This window comes from Sarcophilus harrisii, chromosome 3 (assembly GCF_902635505.1).
Source record: "Sarcophilus harrisii chromosome 3, mSarHar1.11, whole genome shotgun sequence".
Classification (NCBI taxonomy): domain Eukaryota; kingdom Metazoa; phylum Chordata; class Mammalia; order Dasyuromorphia; family Dasyuridae; genus Sarcophilus; species Sarcophilus harrisii.
This window is the reverse complement of record NC_045428.1, coordinates 560,183,770-560,200,279: the sequence shown is the minus strand read 5'-3', so window position 1 is coordinate 560,200,279 and position 16,510 is coordinate 560,183,770. Positions and strand designations below refer to the sequence as shown.

At 43.5% G+C, this 16,510-nt stretch overlaps 1 protein-coding gene across 2 annotated transcripts in view; it reads left to right on the top strand.

The window, feature by feature from the left end:
- EPHB2 (EPH receptor B2) overlaps positions 1-16,510 on the top strand; it is a 263,109-nt gene that overhangs the window by 235,752 nt on the left and 10,847 nt on the right. The window contains exons 8-12 of one of the 2 annotated variants that reach the window (XM_031962640.1): positions 543-651; positions 2,212-2,276; positions 10,147-10,269; positions 10,695-10,942; positions 14,638-14,853. In XM_031962640.1, the coding sequence (XP_031818500.1) occupies positions 543-651; positions 2,212-2,276; positions 10,147-10,269; positions 10,695-10,942; positions 14,638-14,853 (761 nt within the window). Of the gene's footprint in view, positions 1-542; positions 652-2,208; positions 2,277-10,146; positions 10,270-10,694; positions 10,943-14,637; positions 14,854-16,510 lie in introns of both variants that reach the window. The other variant, XM_031962639.1, reaches the window with a different exon arrangement.

Here is a 16,510-nt window from a genome sequence, read left to right as displayed (position 1 = left end):
GTTAATATCTGACATATTTTCTAATCCTCTGTGTTCTAAGACCCCTTTCAACCTCTGATATCCTATATTCTAACAGCCCTTACCATTATGACATTCTGTATTCTAACACTAACACTTTGTGTTCTAAAGCTCTCCCCAAGTTCTGATCCTATGTTCTAATAACCCTCCTTATTCTGATATTTTGTATCCTAACATTCTGTGTTCTAAGGCCCTGATATCTTATGTTCTAACAACCCTTCCAGCTCTGACATTCCATATTCTAAGGACTCTTTTAACTCTGACATGTTTTCTAATTCTCTGTGTTCTAAGACCCCTTCCAACCTCTGATATCCTATGTTCTAACAGCCCTTGCCATTATGACATTCTGTATTCTGGGATCAAGGGAAAAGGGGGGGTAACAAAGATCTGTTGACTGATTGATTTCTCTGAAAGAGCCCCCAGTATTGTTGGAGGATAAGGGGTGGGAGTGGGAAGAAAAGAAGGAGGGGTTAATTTCTCCCCATGCTCACCCCCTTCCTGATGCATCTCCCATCCTTCCGCAGCCGAGTACCAGACGAGCATCCAGGAGAAGCTGCCTCTCATCATCGGCTCGTCCGCGGCAGGGCTGGTCTTCCTCATCGCCGTGGTGGTCATTGCCATCGTGTGTAACAGGTGCGCCTCCCCCCGCCCTGGCCCCTTCCGTCTGTCCACCCGAGTGCCGGGCTCTGTCTCTCTGTCCAGGCACTACAGGTATGCCTCCTCCCTGTGTTTGTACCACCTCCAGCCTTAGAACAGAGCAAGCGTTTCTCTACATGGTCTTATCTAAGTGCTAGCCCAACACTTTCCAGCTTCAGCTTCCTCCGAGGGGATTAGACTCAGTGATCCATCAGATGGCTGGCGATGGTCTTATCTAAGTGCTAGCCCAACACTTTCCAGCTTCGGCTTCCTCCGAGGGGATTAGACTCAGTGATCCATCAGATGGCTGGGGATCTAAGGGCCATGATGGATGATTTCTGATTACCCCCTGCTCCCCCAACTGGCCTGTAATTGATGTCCAAAATTCTTCCACTCAAAATTAATTTCTTTGGACTTTTTAAAAAGTAAAGCCTTCCCTAAGAAGGGAAATATGTCCCGGGGACCAATTGGGGAAAACTGGGAGGGAGAGTTTCTAACAATCAGAGCTGTTTCTTAGTGATGGGTGCTCTTTTTAGGATAGAATGAAGGAAGCCCTGGTCGCTGTAAGAGGCCTTTTGTCAGGGATACTGGAGGAGGAGGTCTCCGAGTCCCTTCTAGCTCTGAGGTTCTTGCACCATAGTGAGAAGAAGTTGGTCAGATTTCTGTCCAAAAGGACCAAGCTGACCCCAGACTGTCACTTACTAGCCTGTGACCCTAGGAAAGTGACTCTACTAATCTCTCTGGGTCTCAGTTTTCTCATTTTTAAAATAAGAGGATTTCCAAGTTGTCCATTCCAGCTTATGAAAGTCTCTCCTTTTCAATCAACCAATAGAGATTTATTAAACACCTACTGTATGTCAGATACCATTTGGTCACAGATGATTCCATCCACTTCATTTATTAAGCATGATGTTAGTTCTTTGAGGGTAAGCCCAGGGATTGTATTTTTAGTTTAAGTTTTTCCAGCAGTGTCTGGCACACAGTAGGACATGCAGAGATTGTACTTGTGATTTCATTGGTATAGAGAGCCCCTCTGACCAGTGTAGGATGGCACCTTCTCTTCAAGGTGCCAGTATCTATCAAAGGTAAGATTTAAATTGACTCCAGGGTCTTATTGGCTTTGAGACCTGTTCTCTCTTTTTCTCATGGCTTCTCCCGAAGTACATAGTCGGCCCTTAATAAATGCTCATTGAGTTGAAGTATTGGGATGCTTTCAAGTTCCATGATTGGCTCTGGGGGTGCAAAAAAGATCTAGCATAAGTCTCTGCTCTCCAGAAGCTTACCAGACAGACAGGAAGATGTGATAAAGGAGGACACGCTCCTTGACAGTGATTTCCATGGGATTAGGCGGGAAGATGGTGGGTTAGTCAGAAAGAACAGGGAGGGATTACTGGGGGTGGAAGGCTTGGGTGAAGGGGTGGTTGTGATGGGAAAGGGGGTCTGCAGCCTGAGGAAGGAGCCCTGGGAGGCTCAGCCCAGCCCGCCCTCCAGGCTAAGGCCCTTGGCCACTTCCCTGCTTGTTACGGTTGCTTCAGCTGGTGGTTTTTGTTCCAGAAGGCGGGGGTTTGAGCGTGCCGATTCCGAGTACACCGACAAACTACAGCATTACACCAGCGGCCACAGTATGTATCCACCCGCGCCAGCACGGGCTTCCGGGGGGACGTGGGGTCCCCTGCACCTCCGGGCTTTTTTTAAAGAGATGGAGATGGGAAGCATGGAGATGGACTGGGAGGCGAGAGGAGAGCAGGAAGGTGGGACTGCAAGGTGAGGGGAGAGCAGGATGGTGAGCAGAGATGGAGGCTGGAAGTTTGAGAGAGACCAGGAGGTGAAAGGGATGACTGGCTAGAAAAGGAGTATGGAGAGTGATGAGAGGAGGTGGCCACTGTATAGAGAAGCACTGAAGCAACAGAGACAGAGAGAGAACAAGGAAATGGCTAAGGTAAGCAGGTGTTCACAAGTGAACTGAGAGCATGGATCGTAGAGATGATAGGGAGGGACTGGAGGTTAGGGGTGGGGCAAAAAGGGGAGGAAGGGAAGGTTACAGAGTAGATAGATGAAGGCAGGGCTGAGCTCAGAAAGGTGAGCAGAAAAGACTGGTGACACAAGGGAAGTGCAGAGAGGTCAGGGCTTGGGAGATCAGACAGGAAAGTAGCCCAGAAGGTAAGTTGATGAACAAGTAAGTGAGCAGGGAAGAGATGGAGGACAAAGCACATGGAACAAATAGGGGAAGAGCTTGGGAAAGGGTGGAAAAGACCCCAGGGTGTGGAAATAGGAAGATGAGTGATCCCAAGAGAGGGCGGGGAAACTAGAAAGGAAGCAGTGAAGAGGAGTTGAGCAGAAGAGGGGGTAGAGATAAGATGAGGCACATTTGAGGTCAGGGGACAGCAGGGAAAAGGAAGCCAAGGGGATGGAGCCAGCCTCAGAGAGGTGAGCAGGGGAAGGCCTTTGTTTTCCCATTCTCCCTATCTCTCTTTCCTTACCTAGAACCCAAAGGCAGCCCAGACTCTCTAGTGGGAGCTGCCTCTGTCCCCATCCCCTCCAGTTCCAACTCCAATCTTTCCCTGGACTATGAAAGAAAATGACACTGTCTACCATCCCCTCCCTCCTACAAGGGCAGTGAACCCCATTTCAGAAACATGAACCCCTCTTTGAGGGGGCCTGGCAGCCATGTTAAGCATGGGACTTTTCTGTTTTGACCCAATGAAAAAGAACTGACCCACAAGAACCTTGGAAGTGAGAACTTGCCTTTCTAAATGTTCAGTAACTGAGAAGGTAAGGGGCTACAGGATCTATAGAGATTGCATCTCCTTAAGGATGGTTTCATTGGATGAGGGGGGAGTGGTCTGCCAAGACCCTGCTATTCTAAGGATCCTTGGATTCAGTGAACTAGGCCATCTCTACTACCACTGTCAGCAATGGTCAAGGTAGCAGAGGTAGATTGACCACCTAGTATAGACCTTATATACCACCTTCTGTGTCTTCCTGAAAACTTTCCTGTTTCTACCAAGTGTGAAGACTTTAGTGACTTTTTTAACTTCAAATTTTCAACTCCAAGTTGTTAATTCTTTTTCCGAGTATGTCAGCTTCACCAACAATGTCGTAGTAACTTATAGAATATGAGTGGAAACCAGGTCAGTTCTTGCTTTCAAGAAACTCACACTTAGGAGATGCCTGTTTATAAACAGATGAAGGAAAGAATGACAGTTCCTAAGAGATAAGGGATGACTGATAAAGTAAATTAATAAAGAAATCATTATCCTGTTCCATATAGGAAGAGAAAGCACTTTTATTTCAGCCTTCCCTTTCTTTTCAGAGGTGTTATTTATATAGAAATGTTTTCATTCTATTTCCCTCACAAGAGAACATGTAAGTTATAGTTTGTGAGTCTCCCTACTTACTAATTTAAGAAAAATCCACAAATGTGAACATTTGATAAATCATTTTTATGTAAGCTGGATTGTTGGAACAAAACAGAACTTTTTACAAATGGAAAAAAATAGAACTGGCCCATTTGTGGTAAAAATATCATGCAGCCAGAGCTTAACTAAAGACGGTGTCCTTAGAAAGAACCCTAGCTTGAGAACCAAGACACCTGGGGCCTTGGCCAGCTCTGCTATTTCCTTACTGTGTGATCTTAGGAAACGTGCCTTCTCTGGATCCCTGTTTCCTGATTTATAAAATGGGGAATTATTATAAATGATAGATACTTGATTTGAAGTCTGGAGACTTGGGCTTAAGTCCTTGCTAGCCCGCTACCCTCAGGCAAAAGAAAGACAGTTTACTTCTCCAAGCCCCCATCTATGAAATGAGTAGAATTTTTATTTCTGGGAATGAATTAGTATGATCAGAGAGTGTTTGAAGGATCAAATGAAACTATCCTTGAGAAATGTTTTGTGCCTTATAAAAATGAACACATATAGGAAGAAAGCACTTTTATTTCATGCTTTCCTTTCTTTTCAAAGGTGTTATTTATGTAGAAATATTTTCATTCTATTTCTCTCATAAGGGCATATACAAATTATAATCTGTGAGTCTACTTACTTACTAATTTAATAAAAATCCACAAATATGAACAAGGCATGTGATAGGGTGTGGGGGGGGTCAAAGACATCAGGACACTTGAGGAATATTGGAGCTGGAGGGTATCAGGGAAGAATCTGTGGAGGAGGCACAGTTTAGTTTGTGCAAATGCTTGGGGGTGAGAGATGAGAATTGTTGAATTCAGGGGCAAGCTGGGAGTCAGGTTAGCTGGCATGTAAAGTACACAAATGGAATTAATATCTGTAAAGAGCTCAGCACAGTGGCTGGCACTCAGTAGGTGCTTATAATAATGCTTATCCCTTTATTCCTTTCCCCCATTGTGAAGAAAGCCTGGCTGGGCAAGTTAGAGCTAGAGGGTGGGCCAGCTCTTTTTCATCTGGTTAGAACAAAAAAAGTCCCATGATTAATTTGGCTGCCAGTGGCTTTAAAGGCCAGGCTGAAAAATCTGTCTTTTAACCTAAAGGTAGTAGAGTCCCTCAGAATTTTGAATGGGAGAACAACATGGTTTGGAGCCAACCATCAGTTTGGCAGTTGTGTGGAAGATAAATTGGAGCAAGGAAAGAATGGTGGTGGTCATTGTAATGGAAGGGGCCATTACTGTATATTAGGAGATTATGGTTGCCAGATGAAAAGCAATGAGGGCCTCTAGATGCCCGATCTAGAACCTGTCACATTCTGTGACTGTACCTGCCATTTCTATCAAGGAGGATGAAATGATGGCTCAGCACAGTCTCGAGTCAGCAAAGATCCAGTAACGTTCACCATGCTTGTTTAACTGAAGCACAAATGTGGGCTCTTGCATTTTTTTGAAGAGGTTTCAATGAACCAAAACAAGAAATATTTACAGAATTAAACCTTTAGTTGTGGAGGGAAAAAATCTGAGTTGTAGAATAGGAGATCTGGAAGAAATAATAGAATGTTAGAAAATAGAAAGACTGGAAAAGACTTCAGAATATAGAATGTCAGTGCTATATATATAGAATTTAAAATATAAATTTATATTTTTATATATATAAAATTTAAATTATATTATATATATAATTTATATAAGATTTTTTAAAATACGCTGGTAATTTCTGCTTCTAGAGTTGTTGTTCAGTTGTTTTACTCTCCATGACCCCATTGGAGTTTTCTTGGCAAATATACTAGCGTGGTTGGACATTTTCTTCTCCAGCCCATTTTACCTATGAAAAAACTAAGGCAAATAGGTTGAAATAATTTAACCAGAGTCACACAGATAGGCTAAGGTCAGATTTAAACTGAAGAAGATGATTCTTACTGAGTCCAGTCCTATCCACTGTGCCACCTAGAGCGGCTGGGGCTGTAGCCAATCATATATCCATACTATTTTGTGCCACTATGGGAAAGCTCCAAGATCAAGGGGCCACCATGATGTCTAGGGAGAGACAAACTAGCCCAGATTAGAAATAGATCGGATCAAAGTTTCTGTACCAGCCAACACTGGGATCAGGCCCATGAATGGCTGCCATACTTTCAGCCTGGATAAGATGGAGAGACCCATTCTCAGAAGAGAAAGAAAACATAGAATGTTAGTTAGTATTGGGAGGGATCTTGGAACATAGAGTATTACAACAAAGGTGAAATGAATGTTAGGACATAGAACAGAGCTGGGAAAGACCTTATAATTCATCTAGGCCTTATTTTTCAGAGAAACAAATTTATATCCAGAAGCAAAGTGACATCATCAGCCAGTATGTATATGGTGCTTTAGGGCAGCTAGGAATACAATGGATAAATCATTTGGTCCTCAGATACTACTTAGTAGCTGTGTGATTCTGGATAGGTCATTTCACTCTGTCTGCCTCAGTTTGCTCATCTGTAAAATGAGAAGGAAATGGCAAGCCACTCTATTATCTTTTCCAAGAAAACCCCGAATGGGGTCATAAAGAGTTGGACACAATCAAAAACACTAAACCAAATATGTGTGTGTGTGTGTGTGTGTGTGTGTGATGCTTTAGGCTTTGTAGAGTGCTAAACAAATATTATCTGCTCAAGTTAGTGCAACTACTAGAATCCAGGATCTCTGATTGTCATTGGATTGACTTTCCACTATAGAAGGCACTCATCACCAGAATGCTCCATACCCTGAGCATGCTGATTCACCAGGACCATTGGTCTATGAAGATGAGACTCAGGCTTCAAGTTATGTTTCCAGTAGTCATGATGGCTTAGCTCGGAGCCTTCCCATTCCCATATCCAGACCACATTATAGCCAATAGCCAGGGTTTCAATTGGATTGACGGCTAGGATTTCTGGAAGGCGGGGGGGAGGGAGGGGACAAGGCGTGGGACTGGGGAAGAGAATTTCTCTCCATGTAGCACTAACTAGCCCTCGTGGGGATTGAGTTTAGAAACTGGGCCTCGTTAGCACCAAGCTCTGACCCACCGAGCTCCTGGCCCCGGCTGGCAATTAGAGCAAGAGAGATTTTCCCCCTGTTCTGCAGGGAGAGAAGATCAAAGCCTTGGAGCTGGGTATGGCAGGTAAGCCGCAGGCCTTTGCAAGGAGAGGAATCTGTAAATCTTCTGAAGCTAAAAACCTAGAGAAGAAAGGGGAGGTTTGGGGTTTTTTTCCCCAAGAAGCTGACACCAGTGCCTGGCTAGGACTAATTCAGGAAGGAAAAAACCAGGCTGAGGGACTATTCCAGGGAGAGTCTCCACTCGCTTCCTGACTGTGAATGCAGCCAGCCCCAGATCCAAGGGCCGGTTTCTAGGAGGAATCTGCCTTTTACAGCCAATCTGTGCAATGAGAGTGAGCTAAGTTACTGGCCAGCCAAACCTCAGAGATCTCCAGAGAACAATACAGTAATAGTGCTTCCCATTTCTCCGAGCGCTTTAAGGTTCACAAGGGGCAGAGTCCCAGGTTCAGATACTGGCTGCTACTTACAAATTATCTGACCCTACGCAAGTTATTTTCCTTCTCAAAATCTGTTTTTCCCCTTTGTAAAATGTAAGAGTGAAACAAGATGATCTCTGAGGTCCTTTCAAGCTCTGAACTCCATAAATAAGGAACTGGGATTTGAAGCCTAGCTCTGCTACTTGCCTCAAATTGGAGGAAGCTAGGTGGTGTGGTGAATAGAGCCCTAGACCTAGAGTCAGAAAGATTTATCTAATAAATGTGGAAATATGTTTAGAAGAATTGCACATGTTTAATCTTTATTGGATTACTTACTGTCTATGGGAGGAAGAGGACGGACAGAGAAAATTTTGGAACACAAGGTTTGGAAGGATGAATGTTGAAAACTATCTTTGCATGTATTTGGAAAAATAAAAAGCTATTGTTATAGAAAGGAAAAAGGAGGAAAGAAAGAACAAAGGAAGGAAGAGAAGAAAGGACGAAAGAAAGAAAATATCTATGTAGCTATGTGACCCTCAACAAGTCACTGAACCACTATGACCCTCAGTTTCCCTGTGTAAAAGGGATCACTTAGTACTATAGTATTGACTTCACAAGGTCTTTGTGATAATCAATTTGCAAGCAATCAAGTACTATATAAATGTCAATTGTAATTGTTATTTTAGGCTTTTGTTCAGTCATATCCAACTCTCTGTGACTCCAATTGGGGTTTTCTTGGCAAACATACTGGAGTGGTTTGCAATTTCCTTCTCCAGCTCATTTTTATAGATGAGGAAATTGAGACAAACAGGATGACGTGACCTGGTTAGGGTCACACAGCTGGTAACTGTCTGAGGAGGGGTATGAACTCAGTGCTCTATCCACCAGGCTACCTGGATGCCCATTTTAGGTGGAGAAATCCACCAAGGCAAGACAAGCAGGACCTTTTGGGGGTTTGGGGAGTGAGTACAAGTACCCATTTTGAAGGGAGCTTATAAGTTAATGACATGGTTCAGTGGAAAGTATTTGGAATCAGAGATCCTATATCCAAATCCTTATTACCTGTGTGACTGTGGAAAAGTCACTTCTTCTCTGAGATTAAACTTTCTCATCTGTAAAATAAGAGGGCTGAGAGCAGTGCTAAAAGTAAGACCCTTTTACCTAAAAGTAAAAGCTGTGAGATCAAGCTGAAAAGGTAGATAGATGTGCAGTGGTAGAGGGCATTGAATGCCAGAACCCAAGAGTCTGAACACTGACCACAGATGCAAGCTTAGAAGGGACCTCGGAGAAAGTGAGTTAACTCATTGGACAATAAAGAAACCCTGAAGTTGTGGATATAGGTGAAATCAGGGATGAAGAAGGAAATTTCTTCAATTGAAGTGAAAGATGTTGGGGAATAACTTTCACAGTCATTGATTTTTTTAAATATTTATTTTAATTTTCTATTTGTTTTTTTAAAAACAAAATAGAAAAAAAAGAAAAAGAAAACATAATACAATAGAACATTTCCATGTGCCCAGCACACCATCACAGAGGATTCAAAGGATATAACAATAAATTTCCAGTTCAAGAAAGGATATGTAATCATAGAAGAAATTATACATGAGTATCCTTCTTTTCTTTGCTTCCTTATAGGTTGTTCTTTAAAAAATGTTTTTTTAATCTACAGGGAAGCAAAGATGGACAGTCATGATTATAATCCCTTCTATGATTACATATGCTTTCTTGAAATGAAAATTTATTGTTATATTTTGAATCCTTCCTGATGTTTTCGTGGACACATGACAATGCTTTTTTCCCTTTTTCTGTCTTTTTTATTTTGTTTTTTCTTATTTTATATTTAGTTTTAAATAAGTAAATATTTTAATATTTATTTTTTCAGTGGATATCTATTTTTCAAAGCTATTTTGCTTTGGTATAATTGTAGTATGAAGCACAAGCCCCTGCATAATAAAATATACATACAGACACATAAAAGCAGGCAATATGGGAGAAGCGAGAGTAGAGGCAATAAATGAAGGCAGAATACAGGTGAGAGAGATAGTCTTTGGAATGGGGGGATCAGAGCAGATGCCATGAAACTCTCATGACAGCCAAGTTCAAAAGCACGGGCTTCTTAGAACGAAAGGAGGCAGTTGGGTATCATGGGAATAGCCTGGATTTGGAAATTCAGACATAATGGGTTTGAATTCTGGCTCCAGCATTTAATAACTGTGTGAAAAACTATGGCCTGTGGTTCCCTCCCTTGAAAAATGCAAGGGTGGCGGGGAGGAGCTCTCAGGTACTTTCTAGCACTAAATCCTTATGAACACGTGTGCTTTACTGTGTGCTGGTCTTTTTTCCTCAAGTCTCCCTCTTCCTTCTCGGCTCCCCCCCTTCCTCGTCACCCCCACTCACTCTCTTGTTCTGGGATGTGCCTTTCTCCTGGCCAATTTGCATAGGCTGGCATTGGGAGGACACTCAGGAATGGCTTTGCCCCGCCCAGAAGTGTCTGCCTGCAGCTGAGTGCCCCTTCCCAGCTGTCTGTCTGTCTGTCCATCCGTCTGTCAGTGTCCACAGTTCGGTGTGACTGAGCCCGATCTCATCCCCCCCTCCCAGTGACTCCAGGCATGAAAATCTACATTGATCCCTTCACCTATGAGGACCCCAACGAAGCTGTTCGAGAGTTTGCCAAGGAAATTGACATCTCTTGTGTCAAAATTGAGCAGGTGATTGGAGCAGGTAGGTGGGCGGGGGCCCTCCCGGACCCCGTGGCCTCTGCCCTCCGGGATCCCCCTCACTTGCTGGGAGAATCCAGCAGATGTATAGGTGTTAGGGTGGGAGGTGGGCTGGCCTGGCCTGGGAGTCCTAGGGGGACCAGGCTGAAATCATCTACTTTATTTCTCCTATTGACCAAAGTCAACTTGATAAGGAGGCCATTTGTCACGCCACTTCTGATCTTCCTTCTCCAGAGGTCTCATTCCTATAAGTGGAAGGGAAGATGGTTAGTTAGGGTCCTGTGTCTGAGGAGATTGGGTTGGTCTTTGGGAAGGAAGAACAACAATCTCTGTATACCCATGTGAGTGGGGATGACATGGAAGAGGGAACTACGGCAGAACTGCCATCCTGTGAGTGATCTGCTCTCCCTTTTGCTCTGCCCATCCCAGGGGAATTTGGTGAAGTCTGCAGTGGCCACCTGAAGCTGCCAGGCAAAAGAGAGATTTTTGTGGCCATCAAGACCCTCAAATCAGGCTACACAGAGAAGCAGCGCCGGGACTTCCTGAGTGAAGCCAGCATCATGGGCCAGTTTGACCACCCCAACGTCATCCACCTAGAAGGCGTGGTCACCAAGAGCACACCAGTCATGATCATCACCGAGTTCATGGAAAATGGTTCCCTGGACTCCTTCCTCCGGGTAAGAGAGGGCAGAGCAGGGCCACAGACTAAAGGGAAGGAAAGCAGAAAGGGAGTCAGTAAGGTCCACAACCATAAACTACTAGAACATAGAACATCAAAGCAAAATGGCAGCTTGGATCCATTCATATTCATGCTACTTCACAGCCAAATCACTTGTTTTATTATATAAAGGTCAAAACTTTGTCATTCAGACTGTATTTAGCAGCTCTCCATGACCCCTTTGGGGGTTTTCTTGACAAAGATACAAGAGTGTTTGTCATTTCCTTTTCCACTTATTTTACAAATGAGGACACTGAGATAAATAATTCACTTTCTCTCAGCTTTGATATAGTCAAGTCTTTCTCCTTATTTTTTCACATTAATATCTCTCATCTATTCTCTTAATATAATCAGTCATTGCTTCATTCTTGTTAGAAATACTCAGACTTCCTGACCCAGTCTCTTTCACTGATTACCACTGTCAGGACACTGGAGGAAGGGATATGAGAAGTGTTATTCACAACTGTAGATGTCTATGAATTCTCTTCCACTCGGGCTTACAGCTGAAATCCCTTCGAATTTTATTCGAAGGGACTTTTGTTTTAGTAGAATATTAGTACATGGGAGTTTAGAGCAAGAAGAGAATAGCTGAATTGGAAGAATTCTTAGAACACAGGATGTCAGAGGATCCCTTGGAAATAAGATATCAGAGCTGGGAGGATCCTCAGAATACAGGATGTCAGAGCTAGGAGGGCCCTTAGAACACAGGAGGTAGATCTGGGATGCTCTTAGAACCTAGGATGTCAGAGTTGAGAGGGTCCCTAGAAAACAGGATGTAAAAGGTGGGAGGCTGCTCAGAACACAGGATGTTAGAGCTGGGAGGGCCCTTAGAACACAGGATGTCAGGGCTGGGAGGGTCCTTAAAACCTTGGAGGTGAGAGCTGGGAGGGCCCTGAGAACACAGGGTGTCATTGCTGAGAGGGTCCCTAGAAAACAAGATGTGGGGGGGGAGGGGGTTGCTCAGAACACACGATGTTAGAGCTGGGAGGGCCCCTAGGATATGGAATGTCATATTTTGGATTACTTGCTGATTGGGGGAGGAAATGGGGAAAGGGAAGGGAAAAAATTAGAACATAAGTTTTTGTAGGGATGAATGTTGAACATTATTCATGTATATATTTGAAAATATATATTTAAAAATATATATAATTAAAAAAGAAAGGAAAGAAAGAAAGAAAAGTAAAGAAAAAAAATCATTTAAAAAAGAATATGCAATGTCAGAACTGGGAAGGCACTTAGAACCCAGAATGTCAGAGTTGGGAGGACCCCTTAGAACACAGAATCTCAGAGCTCAGGGGACTCTTAGAATTTATAATATCACATATATAAAGAAAATAAGTAACAGTCACTTATTGTGACAATATAAGCTAAGTGCCATTTTAGTGATACCATCAGTGTTGTTAAATTTTAAAGAAGGGAGAGATCCCTATGGATGAAAGCAGTCAAAGAAAGCTTCCTCCAGAAGTAGGGCTTGCATTGGTCCTTGAAGGACAAATAGGACTAAGCTAAGTGAACAGGAATGAGAAAGGTATTCCAAACAAGGGGAAATGAGCAAAACAGTAGGTCCATATGGTATATTTGAAGGACATTGAAGACGTTAGTCTTCCTAGAGAAGAGAGCTCCAGTAGGGCCTCAGAGGATAGAGCCATACTAGTTATTTTGGCCTCTGGGCAAGCGGCACAAAGAATGCTCAGGGCGTCAAACTCCCTCAAACCAACTTTGTAATTCATGCTGAGAAAACATTACCAGGAACAATTAAGATAAATTCATCTGAGCAAGAGGGGAAATTAATTAGACAGTGACTCACGGATTATTTACTATGCACAGGTCTGGTAACTTGCTTTTCTGACTAATTATTCTCACTCACTAAGTGCTAAATTCCTTTGTTTCTGCTGCCACATGTTGGTGGACCCAAAGCCCCTAATGTGAAGGCCCTGGGGCCGAACTCCAAGTGCCCCCTCCCCAGGTAGTCAGGCTTTGACTACGACCAAAGATTGAAGCAGGAGTCGGACTGTAAATTTGTAGTTTAAAAAAATAAACAAAAAAACCTTGGGCTCCGAACAGATGATACCAACAAGTCACTTAAACCTCATGGGCCTGTTTCCTCTGCCTACAAATAATAAAGCAAAGACATCCCCAACCTTCAAGGAACTTAACTTCTAATGGGAGACATAATACACTTCTTGGGGGAACTGATGACTGGGGCGGGGGGGAGCTTTTTGGTCCAAAAATGTTACCTGGACGTGGAGGCCGCTGAGAAGGAGACAAGCACACCCCGTGCAGGAACAATGGTAGATTTGAATTGTTCAGTGGATAGACTTTCCACCCTGAAGTGAGGAGGGCCTAAATTCAAATCCAAACTCGATACTTACAAGCCGTGTGACATTAGTAAGTCACTTTATCCAGTTTGCCTCAGTTTCCTTATCTATAAAATGAGCTGGAGAAGGAAATGGCGAACCATGCCGGAATCTCTACCAAAACTTTAAATGGGATCACAAAGAGTGAGACACAAAGAAAGTCCCTACATTTAGGAGTTTACATTCTAATAGAGTGATAAAAAAGGAGTGGGAAGAGGTAAAAAGGACCTTAGAACCCAGGATGTCAGAGCTGGGAGGGCCCTTAGAACCCGGGATGTCAGAGCTGGGAGGGCCCTTAGAACCCAGGATGTCAGAGCCGGGAGGGCCCTTAGAACCCGAGATGTCAGAGCTGGGAGGGCCCTTAGAACCAGGATGTCAGAGCTGGGAGGGCCCTTAGAACCCGGGAGGTCAGAGCTGGGAGGGCCCTTAGAACCCGGGAGGTCAGAGCCGGAGGGCCCTTAGAACCAGGATGTCAGAGCTGGGAGGGCCCTTAGAATCCAGGGTGTCAGAGCTGAGAGGACACAAAATGTCACATTAAAAGGGAAAGTAACACCCTCAGCGTTGTTTAAGTGTTACAGTATCTGACAGAGAAAGTCCTGTGTGATAGTCAGTTGTGCAGGAAGATCTGAAAGGAGGTTATTGTACACACTCTAGGCTTGTGGGAAGGGGTTGAGTATAGAACAGAGTGAATAAAGAAACAGGCTTGCACACAGTTGGAGGACAGGCTTCCTAATTAATCTGTCCAACAGTTGAATAGATTGTGTTGGTGATGAATTTCCCATCTGGGCTAATGATATCGTCGGGGATATTCTAAGGCTTCTGAAACTTGTTGCGCTCTTGCCATGTCAGCCGGGAGATGTTCACTCAGCCCCGCCTGGACCCTGAGCCAGGGCGTTCCTGCCAGCCTTCGTGCCTGTGCACTGCTAACTGCACACATTGTGTGTTCAGAACCAGCGCTGCAGTCCAGCCGAGCGATGCAGTGCGGGCAAGCGCTGCCTGAAACACCTCGGATTCACGCTTTTGATTCTAAATTAATTTTCGGTCGCTGCTCTCAGAACCTTTTGCTGTTGCCACATTTTTCTCAACCCCCGTGTTCAGTTACATGACCCCATAAGAGGTCAACACCCACAGTTTGAGAAACTTTGCTCTCAGCGGGATTCCTGCTTCAGGAACGAGTTGAACCAGGGCTCATCACATCTCTGGAAAGTATCCCAACAATGAGAGTCTATGAATCCTGGCCTATTGCCCATGATTAATACCTTTCTTGTTCTGCTTTTGTCTCTCTTTTTTTCTAAAGCAAAATGACGGGCAATTCACAGTAATCCAGCTGGTGGGCATGCTTCGGGGCATTGCTGCAGGCATGAAGTACCTGGCAGACATGAACTATGTACATCGAGACTTGGCTGCCCGCAATATTCTGGTCAATAGCAACTTGGTCTGCAAGGTGTCCGACTTCGGACTCTCACGCTTCCTGGAGGATGATACCTCTGACCCCACCTATACAAGTGCCCTGGTAATTGTTTGTCCTTCCTCCTCCAAGAGATGATACCAGGACATGCGAGGGGATTAGATTTGAGTGAGGGGGGGCTGGGCAAGGGCACCTGCCTCACTTTCCCTCCAGAGCCCTCTGGGTCTAGTGGCCAGACATAGATCAGGATGACTGGAGATGGCCCTGGACACAGTGGGAGACCTTGGTCTATTTAAGTTAAAGTCTGTTTGAGGCAATGACCTCACTGATTAATGCAAAGAGAAAGAGTAGTTATTTGAAGAAGGATATATAAGTTAGCAAAGCCTGGGGCAGCAATATCAGGGAAGCAGGAAAAACACCATTGAACCACTTTTTCCATTGTTCCATAAACCTAATGAGGATTTTCCCCTATAGATTTCTGACAGAGGATCTCTCATGTGCAGGATGGAGGATAAAGTCCACTATTTTTATTTTTGATGTAGATTTTTAGAGACTGGAAACTGAGATCTCAAAAGAAAGATTAGCTCCAGAATGATGAGAAAATCTGCATCTGTCCTTTTCTCAGAGTGACTCAGTGGATCCTTAAGTTTCTAACTTTCATAACATTGAGTACAATTGAAAATTTGCAGTAGAGATAAAGGAATCATAAATGGAAGGAACTTCTGATTATAGAATGTTGGAACTGAAGCTGATATTAGACCAAAAATTTTCTAGAATTGAATGTAGAGCAAAAAAGGACTGCAAGGCATAGAATATTCATCATGGGATAGACATCATAATAGAGAGCATCCATGATGAGAGGCACTGTAGAACATAGACTACCTTTGCTGTGAGAGTCCAAAGAAAGCAGATACCTGAGCTACGCAAGTCCTTAGAACATTGGAAATCAGAGCTTGAAGGGATCTTAGCACATAGACCATTAGAACATATACTCAGTATCTTCCACTGGGAATTAGAAATTTTTTTTTTTAATCTATGATCTTAATGTATGCATAGATCGTATGTTTATCAAATTTGAAGATGAAACGAACTTAACAATACAATGGATTCCATTCACTCCAGTAAATATTTACTAAGCATTTGCTGTACTCAACACACTATGCCAGAAAGGAGCCTAAAAAGCTCTTTTTTTAAGAGAATGGAAAAATGGTCCAAATCTAATAAAATAAAATGTAATAGGGGAAAAATTGAAGTTCCAAATTTTGTTTTTGTTTTTTTAATTAACAATAGTAGAGTAGGACAGAGAAGAGGAATGAGAGAGAGAAGAAGAAAAAGGGAGGAAAAAAGAAGAACATGAAGGAAGAGAGAGAGAGAGATTAAATAATCTTGATCTGAATTAAGAGAAAAAAGGGAGATGCCTGATGACTTGTTTTAAAATGAGCCCAGAGAATGAGTTCCTCAAAACCCTGTGTTCTTTCCTGGTCACACCTAGAGCCCTTCCTCAGTAGGTGGTGAAAGTGTGTTCAATAAGGGAACCACTTAAAGGAACTGGGGGTATTTACCCTGGAGAAGAGAAGACTCAATGAAAGGCTGTCATGTGGAAGAAGGATGTATGAGGCCTGTCTGGCCCTAGGAGACAGATTCAGGAACAATGAATGAAAACTATAAAGAAACTAATTTAGGCTGGAAGTCAGGAAAATTTTCCTAACCTTGAGAGCTGCCAGAAGTGAAATGAGAAGTGGGGAATAGTGGGTTCTCTCTT